Genomic DNA, 19,185 nt, shown 5'->3' with positions numbered 1-19,185 from the left:
ATAATCAGACACCCATTTTTCAAGCTAGCATATAATGTCACAAAAAACAAAACCACAGCTAAATGCAGCACTAACCTTTGATGATCTTCATCAGATGACAACCCTAGGACATTATGTTATACAATACATGTATGTTTTGTTCAATCAAGTTCATATTTATATGAAAAACCAGCTTTTTTTACATTAGCATGTGACGTTCAGAACTAGCATACCCCCCGCAAACATCCGGTGAATTTACTAAATTACTCACGATAAACGTTCACAAAAAACATAACAATTATTTTAAGAATTATAGATACAGAACTCCTCTATGCACTCGATATGTCCGATTTTAAAATAGCTTTTCGGTGAAAGCACATTTTGCAATATTCTCAGTAGATAGCCCAGCCATCACGGCTAGCCATTTAGACACCGACCAAGTTTAGCCCTGACCAAACTCCGATGTACTATTACAAAAGTTTGATTACCTTTGTTGTCTTCGTCAGAATGCACTCCCAGTACTGCTACTTCAATAACAAATGTTGGTTTGGTCCAAAATAATCCATCGTTATATCCAAATAGCGGCGTTTTGTTTGTGCGTTCAAGACACTATCCGAAGTGTAAATAAGGGTCACGAGCATGGCGCAATTCGTGACAAAAGATTTCTAAATATTCCATTATCGTTCTTCGAAGCATGTCAACCGCTGTTTAAAATCAATTTTTATGCCATTTTTCTCGCAAAAAAGCGATAATATTCCGACCGGGAATCCGCGTTTAGGTAAACAGACGAAAGAAAACATAGCATGGGGTCGACGCGGGCACGCGCCTGAGTCTCACAGTACTGTAACCAGCCACTACCCAAACGCGCTACTTTTTTCCAACCAGAGCCTGCAAAGCCACGATTCAGCTTTTTGCCGCCTTCTGAGAGCCCATGGGAGCCGTAGGAAGTGTCACGTAACAGCAGAGATCCTCTGTAATGGATAGAGATAATCAAGAAGGGCAAGAAATTGTCAGACAGAGCACTTCCTGCATGGAATCTTCTCAGGTTTTGGCCTGCCAAATGAGTTCTGTTATACTCACAGACACCATTCAAACAGTTTTAGAAACTTTGGAGTGTTTTCTATCCAGAGCTAATAATTATATGCATAACAATCAGATTAAATCGTGTACGTTTTTTATCCGGCTGTGAAAATACTGCCCCCTAAAACTGTATTTTCACGGCCGGATAAAAAACGTACCCAATTTAAATGATATGCATATCATTAGTAGATTTGGATAGAAAACACTCTGAAGTTTCTAAAACTGTTTGAATGGTGTCTGTGAGCATAACAGAACTCATATGGCAGGCAAAAACCTGAGAAAAAGTCAACCAGGAAGTGGAGGATCTGAGAATTGTAGTTCTTCTTTGTAGTCCCTTTCGAAACTACAGTATCCGTGGGGTGACGTTGCACTTCCTAAGGCTTCGATTGGCTGTCTAAAGCCTTCAGAAAGTGGTTTGAGCATTCTCCTGTCACTGGGCAGATAATAGGAGCTCAGTTTCTGAGTGAACTTCCTGGCAACAAAGGGATTGGATATGCACGGTCACGCGAGCACGCTGTTCCTTCTTTTTCTCCTTGAATGAATACGCTATTTTCCGGTTGGAATATTATCGCAATTTTACGTTAAAAATACCATAAAGATTGATTTTAAACAGCGTTTGACATGCTTCTAAGTACGGTAATGGAACATTTTGACTTTTCGTCTCTGGTTACTAATTCTGAGTTTAGGTTACCCCGAACTTGGCGGGTGTCTGTATAGCACACCGTGATGGCTGAGCTATGTACTCAGAATATTGAAAAGTGTGCTTTCTCCATAAAGCTATTTTAAAATCTTACACAACGGTTGCATTCCAGGGGCAGTCTATCTATAATTCTTTAAATAATTGTTATATATTTTGTCAACGTTTATGATGAGTATTTTTGTAAATTGATGTGCACATTCACCGTACGTTTTGGTGGGAATACATTTTCTGAACATCACGCGCCAATGTAAAATGCTGTTTTTGGATATAAATATGAACTTTATCGAACAAAACATACATGTATTGTGTAACATAATGTCCTAGGAGTGTCATCTGATGAAGATCGTCAAAGGTTAGTGCTTCATTTAGCTGTGTTTTGGGTTTTATTGACACATGTCCTTGCTTGGAAAATGGCTGTGTGATTATTTTTGTCTATGTACTCTCATAACATAATCTAAAAAAAATTATTTCGCTGTAAAGCCTTTTTGAAATCGGACAATGTGGTTACATCAAGGAGAAGTGTATCTTTAAAATGGTGTAAAATAGTTGTATGTTTGAGAAAGTTAAATTATGACATTTTGTTGTTTTTGAATTTGCCGCCCTGATATTTCACCAGGTGTGTCCCGCAGGTGGGACTGTATTGCATTGCAGAAAACTACCAACTCCCCCAAAAATTATAGCATGGATTTGCGGGAAGCTCTTAAAGGGGTATACACAAATGTATCATCATGAGTAAGGAACTATGAAAATAGTTCAAATAAAAGGTATCTCTACAAAGTATTGACTTTGGGGGTGTGAATAGTTATGCACACTCAAGTTTTCAGTTTTTTTGTCTTATTTCTTGTTTGTTTCGCAATACAAATATTTAGCATCTTCAAAGTGGTAGGCATGTTGTGTAAATCAAATGATACAAACCCCCCAAAAATGCATTTGAATTCCAGGTTGCAAGGCAACAAAATAGGAAAAAAGCCAAGGGGGTGAATACTTTCGCAAACCATTGATAACGAACAAATGGACAGATTTCGGAATCATTTAATTTATCAAGAGGGACAAGACAGGATGCCCATTGTCTAGTTATTTATTTTCTTTAGCCACAGAACCCCTAGCATCAATAATTAGAAGTCATGGCTCAATCCAGTATATAGAGATTGGTGGAGATCAACATGTGATATCATTGTATGCAGATTAGATTTTACTTCATACAACGGGTGGGTCTAATCCTGAATGCTGATTGTTTAAAACCGCATTCCAGCCGGTGTCTATTTCACAAGTTACCACCAGCTAAATCTATTGCCTATTACTCTGTTCCATCTCACTGAGCAATCCACTGTCTCATCAACCCTGCCAGGAAATGTATAAACTTGATCTCCACTATAAAAAGCATCTAGATCTTATCTCCCATTTCTTTTAGACTAGCATTTGGTTTTCAACAGTGGAGATTTGTTTAAACCTTGCTGTCTGTCTGTCTGTCTGACCTTTTCCTTTTTGTTTCAATATTGAATTGCGATCTCTGCCGTCCCATATAAAAAAAGTGAATGTGTCCGAACGAGACAGACAGCAAATTGAGCTCGACTTCGTCTCCGGCCTAACAACACCCGTGCCAATATATCCAACAAACACCGGCTTCTCTGGCATTATCACTTAATTATTTATCTGAACCAGAACATTCTGTCATTTTTGTAACTACAATACGCATATAGTATGGTGTTATATCAGGATTCAAAGTGAATTGGGAGAACGCTTAAATAAAGCCCATTTCTAATCATGACTTCTCAAGCTTAGAAAGTATATTTCCTGTAAGTGGAAATGGACAAAGACACATATGAAATACCTGGGTGTACTGATACCATGCAATCTGGAGGAGGCATGCAAAATCAATTACTCTTTAATAGATAGTATTGAATCTGATGTTCCAAGATTGAGATCTCTCCCTATTTTTATGTTAGGTATGGTCAACATGTCAAAATGAATATATTACCAAGGCTGATGTGTTTATTCTAGGTCTTGCCAGTTTCAATTCAATCCAATTTAACAAAATAAATGGCCTGATCTCAAACTTTATTTGGAATGGAAATATCTCAAGGGTCAAATTGACTGTTTCACACTTACCCTATAAATCATGTAAAATAAAATGAAACGTTATTTGTTACATGCTTCGTAGACAAAAGGTTTGGACTAACAGAGAAGTGCTTACTTACTGGCCTTCCTGTCACGTCCTGACCCTAGTAAGATGTAATTTTCTATAGTAGAGTAGGGCAGGGCGTGACAGAGGGTGTTTTGGGTTGTTCTATGTTTTCTACTTCTATGTTTAAGTTCTAGTTTGTCTATTTCTATGTTGGGATTGTTTGGGGTTGATCTCTAATTGGAGGCAGCTGATCCTCATTGCCTCTGATTAGAGATCATATTTAAGTAGGGGTTTTTCCTCTCCCTGTTTGTGGGTTATTATCTTTTGAGTAGTGTGTTTTCCTCGCTGCGTCATGGTTTGTTGTTTGTGTATATTTAAGTGTATTGCATTCAGTTTCAGGTTTAATAAATATGTGGAACTACGAACACGCTGCATTTCGGTCCGCTCCTTCAGACAGCCGTGACACTTCCGAACAATGCAGAGAGAAAGAAAATAGAGAATAATAGAAAAGTAAAACACCTAATAATAAAAGTAGTAATAGATACACAATGAGTAGCAATAACCTGGATATACAGTATACAAGGGTAGTACCGAGTCGATGTGCAGGGGTACAATGTAATTGAGGTGGAGGTCTTGGACTACCTCATATGAAGATCTATTACTGGGCTACACAACTATGTTCACTTAAACAATGGACAGCAGACTATCATTGTGCATGGAGGGGTATTGAAGCCACAAGTGCAATATCAGATGATCTAAAATTGATCCACTATTTAGGGTCCAAAGCATTGAAGAAAAAAACAGACAATCAATGATTCTCAATTCCATTCATATTTGGGAAAATGTACATACATTCATGAGGTGGAAAGAACCAATATCGCCAGGCACCCCTTTTTGGAATAACCCCACTTTACCTCCAACGTTTAATGATAACACCTTTAAGTTCTGGTTCCAAAGTGGCATCATGAATTTTGAACATGTCACGACTTCCGCCGAAGTCGGTCCCTCTCCTTGTTCGGGCGGCGTTCGCCGGGCGACGTCACCGGCCTTTTACCCATCGCCGATCCACTTTTCATTTTCCATTTGTTTTGTCCTTGTCTTACACACCTGGTTTCAATCCCCCAATTACTTGTTCATTATTTAACCCTCTGTTCCCCCGTGGTTGTTTGTGAGTGATTGTTTGTTTGTAATACGGTCCGTTATTCTGGGCTCGATTTATTGTGTTGTATTTGTGAATATTTGAGTAAATTACGTTTATTACTCATATCTGCTGTCCTGCGCCCGACTCCTCTACACCAGCTACACACAGGCACTATTACAGAACATGTGTACTACAGTATGATGTATCTCTACTATCATTCAATCAATTACAAGAAATATTTGGAATATCCAAGGCCAATTTCTTTACATTTGTACAACTCAGGAATGTTATTAAATCGCTTCAACAGAATCTAGATTAACTTAAGGCATCTAGCACAGAAAAAATACTCAAAGAAGCTGCTATGCTAAAGAAGTTGATTACCAAGTCATATCAAGGGTTGATTGAAACACTACCTGATGATTCAGAAACTACAAGATAAAAAATGGAAACAGATCTAAAGGAAGGCATCGAGGAGAACCATTGGTCACAGATATGTGAAAATGTTCATACCTGCTCCTACAACCCAAAACAGAAACTACTGCAATTTAAGATAATTCATAGGACTTACTACACTCTTACCAGAAGGCATATAATGCACCCAGAAATGTCACATCTCTGTTGGAGATGCAAAAAGCACAAAGGAACCCCATTACATGTGCTGTGATCTTGTGACACCATTTTGGGATAATGTATGTGCTATCATTTCATTGTGCCTAGGAATTTATATCTATCCATCTCCACGATTAAGGATGTACTGTATGATGACACTGTGTGAGATTAAACTTGACTGAGTTCTGTAGAAAAACAATTTAAAAAAACAAATAGTAAAAAAAAGAAGGAAATAAAGATTGTGAACCAAGAGGTACTCTAAGAGGTAATATCTGTCTGAATGGATTTGAGGTAGACTATACCAAGTGACAGAGTGATGGGCAGATGAGCTACGGATGTGAAAGCAGTAGCAGCTGGAAGTGGAACATTAAAGCCAATCAAATCCATGTGGGATGTTAAGCCTCCCCTTTTACAGGTTTGTTTTCTTTGTATGTGTGTGTGTGTCTGCGTGCATATGTGTATATGCGTGCAAGTATGCCTGAGTGTGTGCCAGGTTGCATGACTCCCTGCACGCTGGCAATCCTTGACTCTGCAAGATCTCACTGTGTCATGGTTTAGTTTGTCTCTCTCCTTTATCCTCGTACAATACTGTGATGGATCTGAGGGTGTGAAGCGTTGTTGGGCCATGGTGCAACATTCCAACCCTGTCTTGACCTCCATGCAGGGTTATTATTCTCAAAGCTCAAGCTTATGAAGGAGCTGGGATCTGCATCCCAAAGGGCTTGCTATTCCTTTTATAGTGCACTACATTTTATAATAATTTATTACATTTGTAAAGTGCTTTTCATTACGAGCTAATCTCAAAGTGCATAGAGATAGAGAGCGTAGGGCCAGTAATGGCAAGGCTGTTGGTTCGATTCCCGAGCTGACTAGGTTAAAATCTCTTGATGTGCCCTTGAGCAAGGCACTTATCCCTAGTTGCTCTGGATAAAAGGCTCTGCATGGTCAATCTGGCGTCTGCATTGGCCGTACAGTCATTTACAGCGATAGGGCCTCTGCAGAAGTCAGGGCATTCATGCTTTGCTGAGCAGAGCTCTTGTGAAGGAAGTTATCAAGGAAGTGAATTTGTGTTTATACAGGACCTCCCGCCTCCACCTACCATCAACCAATCATGTCAATGCGGAGCTATACGGAGCCCTCCGTACTGTTACAACATTTGGGAGGCGCACTGCATCGCTGTACGGAGCTCAATTTGGCCTCCGCAAGTGCCGCAATTGCGTCACACCCTCTGTACGGAGCCTCCAGACCGCATTGCCGGATCAAGCATTATTCGACATTAAGAGCGTCTGCTAAATGACTAAAATGTAAATAGGGCTCATAGGGCTCTGGTCAAAAGTAGTGCACTATAAAGGGAATAAGGTGCCATTTAGGATGCACACTGGGTCTGGGATGGCTGGCTTTGCTCACGGTGCCCATATGTGGTTGAAGAGCTCTTCTCTCTCTGCTCTCATCAAAGCATGTGTACATTTTCTTTGGTGTAGAATGCTACAAGCATGTCCTGGCGTTGGTACTGTTTGTGGGCAAAGACAATTCACAATGACCTCATGGCTCGTGCATAGACTCAGAAGGAGACTCATAGACATACAAACACAGACAAACACATGCATACGCGCACACACACACATGCACCCACACACGTGTAATGCGTGCGTACCTTAAGCTCAATTCAAAGCTAGCATGAAATGTTGCGGATGGAGCCATCCAATTGTTACCTTTTTGGTGGCTCTACCCGTTGGAATGTTGTCAAGGAGGGCGGTCACATGTGTTGCGAAGCAGAGGATTACTAGTTTGAGCCCAGTGTGGGGCAGTCGGTAAGTGGAGGAAGCTAAGCTGTTAGCAGCACAATGACCCCAGTTATGCACACACACACTTGACTGTAACCTTCTAGTTATTAGGCTCACTTTTTAGGCCAGGGTGTTCCAGTCCAACACTCAACCACCATGAATAAGTATGCAGTGTTACGATGACTGAAAAGCTTGGCTTTTTTTTTTTTTTTCTCTTAATAGTGCACTACTTTTGAGCAGGGTCCATAGGGTTCTGGTCTAAAGTAGTGCACTATATAGGGAATATGGTGCTATTTGGGACAGATATTTCCTCTTGTTTGTCCCAGGGCTCTATTCAATCAGATCCGCTTTAGCCTACATCCGTATAGCGGTTGTTTTGGTGGTGTCGGGGGTGGAACTGCGTTAGAGCTGTCAAATCCACAAGCGGCTCCTGGCATTATACCTCAAGCAGACATTGCCATTGGCTGCACGGAGTCACATTAAGATAAATCCTATGTAGCCTTGTTTACAAGTTTGAACACTGGAATGTGAGATGTAATCTACACCTCCATTAGGATGATAGAAATCCTGAATATTTATTTTAATGCTTTTTAAATTTGAATGTAATTATTTCTATGTGGCCTAAACTTTATCGTTCTGAACTTCTAACACGAGATGGTGACAATGATCGCAAGATTAGCTGCAGAACGATTTGATGGCTCCAACACAGTTCCACCTCCAACACCGCCAAAACATTCACTATTGCACCTGTCTGGTGTCACCGGTTAACGCTTAGTCTGATTGAATCTAGGCCCTAGTCATGGTTTTCTTCCGGTAGAGCAGGTTTCCCAAACTTGGTTCTTACGGCACGTTTAGTTTTTTGCCCTAGCACTACACAGCTGATTCAAAACAAAACGTGTACCGAGGGGGGCCGCCCCAGGACCGAGTTTGAGAAACCCTGCTCTAGAGAGTCCTTTTCTACTCCATGCTAGTTGGTTGTATCTTGTGGTTGTAATCATGTGATACATTATTTGTTACTTTTATTTGTTATTGTTATTTTAAAATTTTTTGGGGGGTATTTTTTTAAAACTGCATTGTTGGTTAGGGCTTGTAAATAAGCATTTCACTGTAAGGTCTGCACCTGTTGTATTCGGCGCATGTGACAAATAAAGTTTGATTTGATTTGAATAATAGTATCCCAGTTTACTGGGTATAATAGGCTATTGATTACCTGATTCCCTGGGTAAGGGTTGTGGTGGACTGGCTGTCTAGGCTAACTGGTGTTGTGTAATGGGAGCCGGGTCTTCTCCTAACCTTTGTACTACTTCTCATGACATTCCTGTCATCCAACCTGCAAGCAGGAAGCACTGTGTCAAGGCTTTGTCTGCCAGGGAAGGCCAGTCAGGGATATTTTTAGAAACTTACAGTCATAGAACAGGGATATTAAAAGACTGAGATAAAGCCGATAGGACATTATTGTTGACTTATTTGGTTATTTATATCATCTTTGGAAGAAGAAAGGAGCTTGTTAAGATTCTTTATGGCTCTTACCTTTGTATCTGCCTTTCTGGGATATCACATATAAATGATGTGTTAAGTGTGAACTTTGAGTCTTCATGGTCTAAGTACTGTCTGTAATGTATTCTGTTATCAGATTAAAGGACATAAAGTTAGATTGAAATTCAAGTTGTCCTCACCAGTTGTTTTATTGATAAAACACATTGACGTTTAAATCAAGGACCCTTTTAAGCCATTATATGGTAAAGCAATTAATCCTATTTTACAAGGTCTGTTGCATTGAGATTTAAAGGTAGACTCAACGAAATAACGTTGCCACGAGCAGCACCGCAGATATTGAGATTAGCGACATGCAAGACTTCGCTCTCACATAATGTCTGCAATTGTGCACGGGTTCGCTTCACGCTGTTAGAGCATTGTAGCCACGGGACCAAAACAGCAGAGAAGTTGAGCCTCGTGCTTCAACGCTTTTAGTTGTTGTGGAAATTGACCTACTATGCTGTTTACTTTCTGCATCTGCATCTACCTTTAGGAATATTTTTTGAGTGAGTCCTATCCAGGACCTCATTGTTTTGAACAGAGGAATGACTGTCTGCTCAGAACTTGCTCCAGACATATCTTGTTCTGAGCAACGAAAGCTATAAAATTAACAAGAGTTATCTCCCAGACAATAAGAGTTGAGAGAGATGACATTGGACTCGAATGCAAGGTGCATCTCAACCATTTCAAATCAAATTAAATGTTATTAGGCACATGCGCCGAATACAACAGGTGTAGACTTTACCATGAAATCCTTACTTACGAGCCCTTTCCCAACAATGCAGAGTTAAAGGAAAAATCCACCCAAAACCTCGCATTCCTATAATATGTGAGAACAATATTTTTGGTTGTGGAAATCTTTTGTAGCTCAAGTCAACTACAAAATCCACAATGCAATGCTCTTTCTATGGACTGGCTAGCTATCTAGCTAGCTAGCAAACATAGCTACACACAATAATACCAAAGTCAATATCACCTGAAGAGTGTTACCACCTGAAGAGTCACCTGAATATCACCTGAAAAGTTACCTGATGCTTGAGAAGAATGGGAGATGCACTAAAGGAATGCAGTACTGAGGCAGAAGGTTCGTAGTGAGGACGACTGACTACTACTCTGAACTGTATGTGGTGAGCTTTCTGGCGCCCAGAGCTGCTGAGGCATCACCTAAGTGGGTGCCATACATTGTGAAGGAGGAGGTCCAGTAGCTACACGACTCAGGCTGGTTCCCAGAGTAGACCTTTACATGATCGTCACCAGACTCTTCATCAACCATCTCCCTGACCATCTTCCTCTGATCAAGCCATGAACTGTCCTTCTCCATCTTTGGAGGATCCATACACTCAAAGACTTGGCCTCTTTTTATGAAAAGCGCTAAAAGATTGTTATATCAGCATGTGAAGTAGCTAGTTAGCTGTAAAATTGGCTAAACAAACTGCACTATCAATTTAGGTGTCTACAATCCCACCATGTTCAGCCTGCAGATCGTTGTGCCGCACAGAGTGGAGTCTGACATTCGCAATGGCACCATGCAATGTACCCTGGAAAGGCAGACAAATAGGAGAAATGTGTTAGACCCTCTGTTAAATTACACATTTCTTGAGGTAGGAATATCGCAAAAATATTATCGAGAGAAGATAACTTCCCACGTTAAGTCATCGGGCAGTATTTAAATCTGACATATATGATAGACGTTTTCACGGTCTAAAAGTCATATTCCTATTAACTTGCAATGTAGTGAGAGCGGCTTTATCGTAATGCTACGTCATACCGGACGAATTTCTGCCTGGTTGAATGGCAATAGCTCAGATGAAATTACCCAGTGAATCGATAGAACATTGCTCAAAGATACACAAAAACAATATAACATTTAAAATGGGTGAATCTTTACTTTCAAAAAGAAAGAACAATTTGGAAAAATAGTAACACAATAAAATAACAATAACGAGGCTATATACAATATAAGGAGTACTGGTACCGAGTCAATGTGCAGGGGTACAAGGTGATTGAGGTAATTGAGGTAATATGTACATGCAGGTAGGGGTAAAAGTGACTAGGCAATCAGGATAGATAATAAACAGAGCAGCAGCAGCGCATGTGAAGAGAGTGAAAGAGTGTTGAAGTGAGTGTGTGTGTGTGTGTGTGTGTGTGTGTGTGTGTGTGTGTGTGTGTGTGTGTGTGTGTGTGTGTGTGTGTGTGTGTGTGTGTGTGTGTGTGTGTGTGTGTGTGTGTGTGTGTGGCGTCAATCTGCATGTGTGTGTGTGTGTGTGTGTGTGTGTGTGTGTGTGTGTGTGTGTGTGTGTGTGTGTGTGTGTGTGTGTGTGTGTGTGTGTTAGAGTGTCAGTGTAGTATGTGTGAGTGTGTGGGTAGAGTCCAGTGAGTGTGCAGAGAGCCAGTAAAAAAATAAAAAGGGGGTCAATGCAAATAGTCTGGGTAGAAATTTGATTCATTGTTCAGCATCTTATGGCTTGGGGGTGGAAGCTGTTCAGGAGACTTTTGGTCCTAGACTTGGCGCTCTGATACCGCTTGCCCTGCGATAGCAGAGACAACAGTCTGACTTGGGTGACTGGAGTCTTTAGCAATTTTTAGGGCCTTCCTCTGACACTGCCTGGTATGGAGGCCCTGGATGTCAGGCAGCTCGGTCCCAGGGATGTTCTAGGCCATACGCACTACCCTCTGTAGCGTCAGGATGCTCTTAATGGTGCAGCTGTATAACCTTTTGAGGATCGGAGGGAAGAGGCATTGTGTGCCCTCTTCACGACTGTGTTGGTGTGTTTGGACCATGATAGGTGATGTGGACACTGAGGAACTTGAAGCTCTCGACCCGCTCCTCTACAGCCCCATCGATCTGAAAGGGGGAGTGCACGGCCCTCTGTTTCCTGTAGTCCACTATCAGCTCCTTTGTCTTTGCTGACGTTGAAGGAGAGGTTGTTGACCTGGCAGGTCTCTGACCTCCCTATAGGCTGTCTCATCGTCGTCGGTGATCAGGCCTACCACCATCGTGTCGTCTGCAAACTTTGTGATGGTGTTGTAGTGGTGGGCGGCCAAGCAGGCGTGAGTGAACAAGGAGTACAGGAGGGACTAAGCACAAATCCCTGAGGGGCCCCCGTGTTGAGAATCAGTGTGGCGGATGTGTTGTTGCCTACCCTCTCCACGGCCCATCAGGAAGTCCAGGATCCAGTTGCAGAGGGAGGTGTTCAGTTCTAGGGTCCATAGTGATGAGCTTGGAGGGCGCTATGGTGTTGAATGCTGAGCTGTAGTCAATGAACAACATTCTCATGTAGGTGTTCCTTTTTTCCAGGTGGTAAAGGGCAGTATGGAGTGCAATAGAGATTGCATAATCTGTGGATCTGAATTGGAGTGGGTCCAGGGTCTGGGATGATGGTGTTGATATGAGCCATGACCAACCTTTCAAAGCATTTCATTGCTCCAGATGTGAGTGCTATTGGGCAATAGTCATTTAGACAGGTTACCTTGGCGTTCTTGGGCACATGGACTATGGTGGTCTGCTTGAAACATGTAAGTATTACAGACTGGATCAGGAAGAGGTTGAAAATCTTAGTAAATGTACTTGCAAGCTGGTCAGCGCATGTTCTGAGTATGCGTCCTGGTAATCCGTCTGGCCCGGGGGCCTTGTGAATGTTTACCTGTTTATAGGTCTTACATCAGCTAGAGAGAGTATGATCACACAGTCGTCTATGACAGCTGGTGTTCTCATGAATGGTTCAGTGTTGCTTTCCTCAACCGAGCATAGAAGGCATTTAGCTCATCTGCTAGGCTTGCATTACTTGACAGTTTGTGGCTGGGTATCCCTTTGTAAACTGTGATAATTTGCAAGCCCTGCCACATCGGACGAGTGTCAGAGCCGGTGTAGTAGGATTCGATCTTAGTCCTGTATTGACACATTGCTTGTTTGATGGTTTAGCGGAGGGCTTAGCGGGATTTCTTAGAAACGTCCGGATTAGTGTCCCACTCGTTGAAAGCAGCAGCTTTGGCTGAGTGCGGATGTTGCCTGTAATCCATGGTTTCTGGTTGGGATATGTACATTTGAAGTCGGAAGTTTACATACACTTAGGTTGGAGTCATTAAAACTTGTTTTTCAACCACTCCACAAATTTCTTGTTAACAAACTATAGTTTTGGCAAGTCGGTTGGGACATCTACTTTGTGTATGACACAACAATTATTTACAGACAGATTATTTCACTTATAATTCACTGTATCACAATTCCAGTGGGTCAGAAATGTACCTACATAAGTTGACTGTGCTTTTAAACAGCTTGGAAAATTCCAGAAAATAATGTCATGGCTTTAGATGCTTCTGATAGGCTAATTAAGGTAATTTGAGTCAATTGGAGGTGTACCTGTGGATGTATTTTAAGGCCTACCTTCAAACTCAGTGCCTCTTTGCTTGACATCATGGGAAAATCAAAATAAATCAGCCAAGACCTCAGAAAAAAATTGTAGACCTCCACAAATCTGGTTCATCCTTGGGAGCGATTTCCAAACGCCTGAAGGTACCATGTTCATCTGTACAAACAATAGTACGCAAGTATAAACACCATGGGACCATGCAGCCGCCATACCGCTCAGGAAGGAGACGCGTTCTGTCTCCTAGAGATGAACGTACTATGGTGCAAAAAGTGCAAATCAATCCAAATCCCAACAGCAAAGGACCTTGTGAATATGCTGGAGGAAACAGGTACAAAAGTATCTATATCCTCAGTAAAACGAGTCCTATATCAACATAACCTGAAAGGCTGCTCAGCAAGGAAGAAGCCACTTCTCTAAAACTGCCATAAAAAAGCCAGACTACGGTTTGCAACTGCACATGGGGACTTTTTGGAGAAATGTCCTCTGGTCTGATTAAACAAAAATAGAACTGTTTGGCCATAATGACCATTGTTATGTTTGGAGGAAAAATGGGGAGGCTTGCAAGCCGAAGAACACCTTCCCAACCGTGAAGAACGGGGGTGGCAGCATCATGTTGTGGGGGTGCTTTGCTGCAGGAGGGACTGGTGCACTTCACAGAATAGATGGCATCATGGGGATGCCATCTATTTGGCTATAGTGAAGCAACATCTCAAGACATCAGTCAGGAAGTTAAAGCTTGGTCGCAAATGGGTCTTCCAAATTGACAATGACCCCAAGCATACTTCCAAAGTTGTGGCAAAATGGCTTAAGGACAACAAAGTCAAGGTATTGGAGTGGCCATCACAAAGCCCTGACCTCACTCTTATAGAAAATTTGTTGGCAGAACTGAAAAAGCGTGTGAACAAGGAGGCCTACAAACCTGACTCAGTTACACCAGCTCTGCCATGAGCAATGGGTGAAAATTTACCCAACTTATTGTGGGAAGCTTATGGTAGGCTACCTGAAATGTTTGACCCAAGTTAAACAATTTAAAGGCAATGCTACCAAATACTAATTGAGTGTATGTTAACTTCTGACCCAGTGGGAATGTGATGAAAGAAATAAAAGCAGAAATAAATCATTCTCTTTACTATTATTTTGACATTTCACATTCATAAAATAAAGTGGTGATTTTAACTGAACTAAGACAGGGAATATTTACTAAGATTAAATGTCAGGAATTGTGAAAAACTGAGTTTAAATGTATTTGGCTAAGGTGTATGTAAACGTCAAACTTCAATTGTACGTATGGTCACTGTGGGGACGTCGATGCACTTATTAATTAATCCAGGGACTGATGTGGTAAACTCCGCAATGCCATCGGATATTTTAGTTGGTGCTAGCGAGACAGTCCTGTAGCTTAGCATCCGCTTCATTGGACCACTTCCGTATTAAGCGTGTCACTGGTACTTCTTGTTAGAGTTTTTTCTTGTATGCAGGAATCAGGAGGATAGAGTTATGGTCAGATTTGCCAAATGGAGGGTGAGGGAGAGATTTGTATGCCTCTCTGTGCGTGGAGTAAAGGTGATCTAGAGTTTTTTGCCTCTGTTTGCACAGGTAAGATGCTGGTAGAAATGAGGTAAAACGGATTTCAGTTTCCTGCATTAAAATCACTTGCCACAAGGAGCACCACCTCAGGCTAAATATTTTCTTGTTTGCTTATGACCCTATACAGCTCGTTGAGTGCGGTCTTAGTGCCAGGGGCTGTTTGTGGTGGAAAATAGACGGCTACGAAAAATACAGATTATTAAATAGTATGGTCTACAGCTTATCGTGAGATATTCTAACTCAGGTAAGCAGAACCTCAAAACTTTCTTAATATTATAGATCGCACACCAGCTGTTGTTAAGAAAGAGACACACACCACCCCCCTTGAGTTTACCTGACGCTGCAGTTCTGTCCTGCCGGTGTATAGAAAAAACAGCTAGTTTATATTTTCCTTGTTCAGCTGCGACTCGTTTCACTATCTCAAGCCTCAACCCTCAACCCTCAGTGAGGCGCATCATGTACTGTCTTTATGGTCTGGTTGGATGAGATAGAAACCAGTCCTGCCCAGCCCCATGGCATGGTTCCTGCTCCTCTCCTTGACAGACTGTCACAAGTGTGTTGAGGTTGACAGCCGGCCTCTTTTTCACCTCTCATCTGGCAACTCCACCTGACACCTCCTCTCTATCTCTGGCTATGAACCTTGACGCTGTAAAGTGCCTGCAGCATGGGATGAGGTGCTCCTACTAAGGGAAACAAGGAACCATTAATTCACCACTCTTCACTTTCACACCAATAACCGCTGTTCTTGTTTGCTTCCCAAACAGCACTCTATTCCTTATGTAGTGCACTACTTTTGACCAGGGCCAATAGGGCGCTAGTCAAAAGTAGTCCACTATATAGGGAATAGGGTGTCATTTGGGAAAGCTAGCTTATCAACATGCTACTTTAATATGTTGCTTCCACGTTCGTTCTGGATTAAAATCTATACCTGTGAAGTATTTTAAAATACGTTGTAGTTAGTCTCACGACAGTAAGCCTACAGTACAACGAGGGAGAGGAATGTAGAGAGAAGTATGTAGCGATTGTTCAACAGACACAGTTTCTTTTTTACAGATGGAAAGATGTGGAGGAGGCAGGAACTGTCAACTGCCCAATACCACCAGAGGAATTGGAAGGTGAGTTTACCATTATAACAACAACAACAAAAACAAACAAACAACAACACGACACCTTAAAATCTCAACATTAACTAACGTGTCTAAAACCTCCTCAATTAAATAATGAAAAGCGGGGCAGAGGGTTTGCTTGCTTGTTGGCAGCCGGTTTAGAGTATGGCTGTAAAGGTATATGTTTCAGCCTTGTCAGTTTCCACTACACTGATCTGGGCCTTTGGCTGGCCTAGCAGACATATGCTGCTGCCTCCAGTGAAACTCATTTTATAAGTGCCTCTAAAACATTACCCCCGCTTGGCCCTGGAGGGGTGTCGGCTGTCAATTAAGTAATTAAAGAGGCGATGTGTTGGCCACAGCCGGCCCACAGGCCTGTCAGTGGGTTGTCCAGCAGACCTGGGTTCAAATACTATTTGAAATATTTTTGAGCTGTTGGTTTAGCCTTCCTGGAGTGCCAGGTAGGCTTGGTTTTCACTTTAGGGACATTACAATATGTACCATTGCAGCAGGTATGTTCAATCATGCACAGCTAAATGATTTAAAAGGATTTAAAATAGTATTTGAACCCAGGTCTGTTTCAGGGGGCCCTGAAACAGACCTGTTAGAGAGGCCTGACCAGGGAGGGAGTGTCTCTATGTCAGACTAGGGTGCTGGGGGCTGGGGGCTGGTGGTGATAGTACAGTAAGGATAGGGATCTGGATCACCTTACCTACAACAGCTTGGAGTCCCACAACCTCACAGGGATTATGTAACATACAATAACCAAATCAAATGCAAATTGACCACAGGCAGGGCAAGCCTACAGAGATCTATTCTCTAACCAATTCAATTCAATTCAATAAACTGTATTCATCCCAAAGGGACAAATATTGATGGGGATACAAGGAGTCAAGTAAACAACAGTATGATAACAGGAGAGATGTGTTCCGTAACCAACCACGCGACATTATTGTGGTTGTTGCCTGCTGTCACAGAGATAACATTACAATTACATTTTAGTAATTTATCCAGAGTGACTTACAGTTAGTGCATTCACCTTAAGATAGCTAGGTGAGACAGCCATACATCACAGTCGTAGTAAGTACATTTTTCCCCAATAAAGAAGTTATTAGCAGTCATTGCTAGTAGGAGAAGACAAGTGCAGTTATTTTATTTTTGGGGTGGGGGGGGGGACATGTAGGGGCTCATTAAAAAGTATTTGCATGCCTTCTGTGACTTGCAAGCCAGATAAATCAATATACAAGGTATCTATTTCTCAAAATGTTAGATTGAGTCTTGCTCTTGCTGTTAGTTGTTTTGCTTGTGGTGACATTGCATTATCACCAGCAGTGGTTGTTATGTCTGTGTCCTTTTTTATGTTTTGTAGCCACAGTTTTATGTCTGTTATTGTGTTTACAGTACGATTCTGTGTTTATGTTTATATGCTTACGTATGCTACGTTTAATTTGTCTGCTCTATGTTGTTTATTTTACAATGTTTATTTATTTAACATAGTTTCTGTCATTTCTATATTTCCCTGCCTTTTCTGTGCTTATCAAGTCAGTTATATTGAGTATGTTGAAATGGCTGTAGTAACTGTAGTAATTGCAGTGGTGACATACTGTATCCCTGTCTGTCCTATATTATGCTTCGGGTGAATGTTTTGTAATAGGTATAGTAACTAACTAACTTTAATGGTGAAGTGACATGTACTCTCCACCTGGCCCTCCCAGATGATGCTCTGTGTTGTAATGGGTATATTAAACTCTAATGGTTTAGGGACATGTACTCTCCACCTGGCCCTCCCAGATGATGCTCTGTGTTGTAATGGGTGTATTAAACTCTAATGGTTTAGGGACATGTACTCCCCACCTGGCCCTCCCAGATGATGCTCTGAGTTGTAATGGGTGTATTAAACTCTAATGGTGTTGTGACATGTACTCTCCACTTGGCCCTCCCAGATGATGCTCTGTGTTGTAATGGGTGTATTAAACTCTAATGGTTTAGGGACATGTACTCTCCACCTGGCCCTCCCAGATGATGCTCTGAGTTGTAATGGGTGTAGTGAACTCTAATGGTGTTGTGACATGTACTTTTTCCCACTCCCTCCCAGATAGTGCTGTGGGTAGTGGCCTTTCTGCTAACCCTGGTAGAGGGGGTGTTCTCTGAGGAGGACCTCAAGGAGGCCCACACTGAGCGTCTCCGAGCCCAGGAGAGGACCACCACTGCTGGGGCCTGGCTCCCAGACCACTACCCAGAGATCCACGAGCTGGGAGAGAACAGGGATGGCCATGGCCAGGCCTCCTGGCCCAGTCTGTTTGGTTAGTACTTCCTCAGAACTCTTCATGACCTCCATATTGGATGCTGTCACATAAACCACATCACATAAAGGCAATGGGTCCTGCTCAAAATAAGTGCACTGTATGGGAATAGGGTGTTATTTGTCATGCAGCCAAAGTATCCCCCAGTTCACCATGGGAAAGCATGTAACATTACAGTATATCAAGGTTTCTGGCTGCTGCGTGGGAGCCATCTAACAGTACATACCCAGCCTTGCCCTGCAAGGTCCGCTGGGTTTTTATTAGATTTGGAAGGGCGTTCTTGTTCTTATTCCTCATCCTTCCTAATCAGTTTTGGAGCAGTCAAGCTGTCTCTTTGAGAACAATGATTCATAAATCCAAAGATAAAACCCTCATTTGTAATGGCCATAAAATAAGAGACTCTGTGTCCCACAGAGTCACCTCTTCCGATACGCAGACTACGTGCTGCTCTTAGGGCCCCGTGGCTGCTAGGGGGCCCCCCCCCCCAAAAAAAATTGAACTCAGTCGGTGTCTCAACCTACAGTTGAGAGTAGAAAAGTAGAAGGTGCAATTTCAAAATGTGGTAGTGCATCAGCAGTTTTCCACTTCTTATGTGTCAGTCAGTTAATTAGCCCATGTCAGCTAAAATGTTTTTGATTGCTAGGTAAGGTAGTCTAGCCAGCTATCTAAACCTTGTAGTAGGCCTAATCATCACCAAATTACCGACAGGGGCACCCGATTGATTTTGTTAGTCACTCTCACACAGATACAGTATAATATGAATATGGCATGACAAAATGGGTAGAATTGGAGAAAATTGGCTTTAAAACTGCAACATTTTCTCCTCCCCAAGGCAAAATGTGAAAAATTGCACTAGAACATTTTG

The 19,185-nt window shown here is 41.9% G+C and overlaps 1 protein-coding gene across 2 annotated transcripts in view; it reads left to right on the top strand.

Moving 5' to 3' along the window:
- LOC106584185 (neurturin-like) overlaps positions 1-19,185 on the top strand; it is a 58,554-nt gene that overhangs the window by 16,266 nt on the left and 23,103 nt on the right. For both annotated transcript variants that reach the window (XM_014169172.2, XM_014169173.2), the window contains 2 exons: positions 15,965-16,026; positions 18,113-18,320. In XM_014169172.2, coding sequence (XP_014024647.1) covers positions 15,965-16,026; positions 18,113-18,320 — 270 coding nt within the window. The remainder of the gene's footprint in view (positions 1-15,964; positions 16,027-18,112; positions 18,321-19,185) is intronic.

Source organism: Salmo salar, chromosome ssa23, assembly GCF_905237065.1.
Source record: "Salmo salar chromosome ssa23, Ssal_v3.1, whole genome shotgun sequence".
NCBI lineage: Eukaryota > Metazoa > Chordata > Actinopteri > Salmoniformes > Salmonidae > Salmo > Salmo salar.
This window is presented reverse-complemented; position numbering and strand designations above follow the sequence as displayed.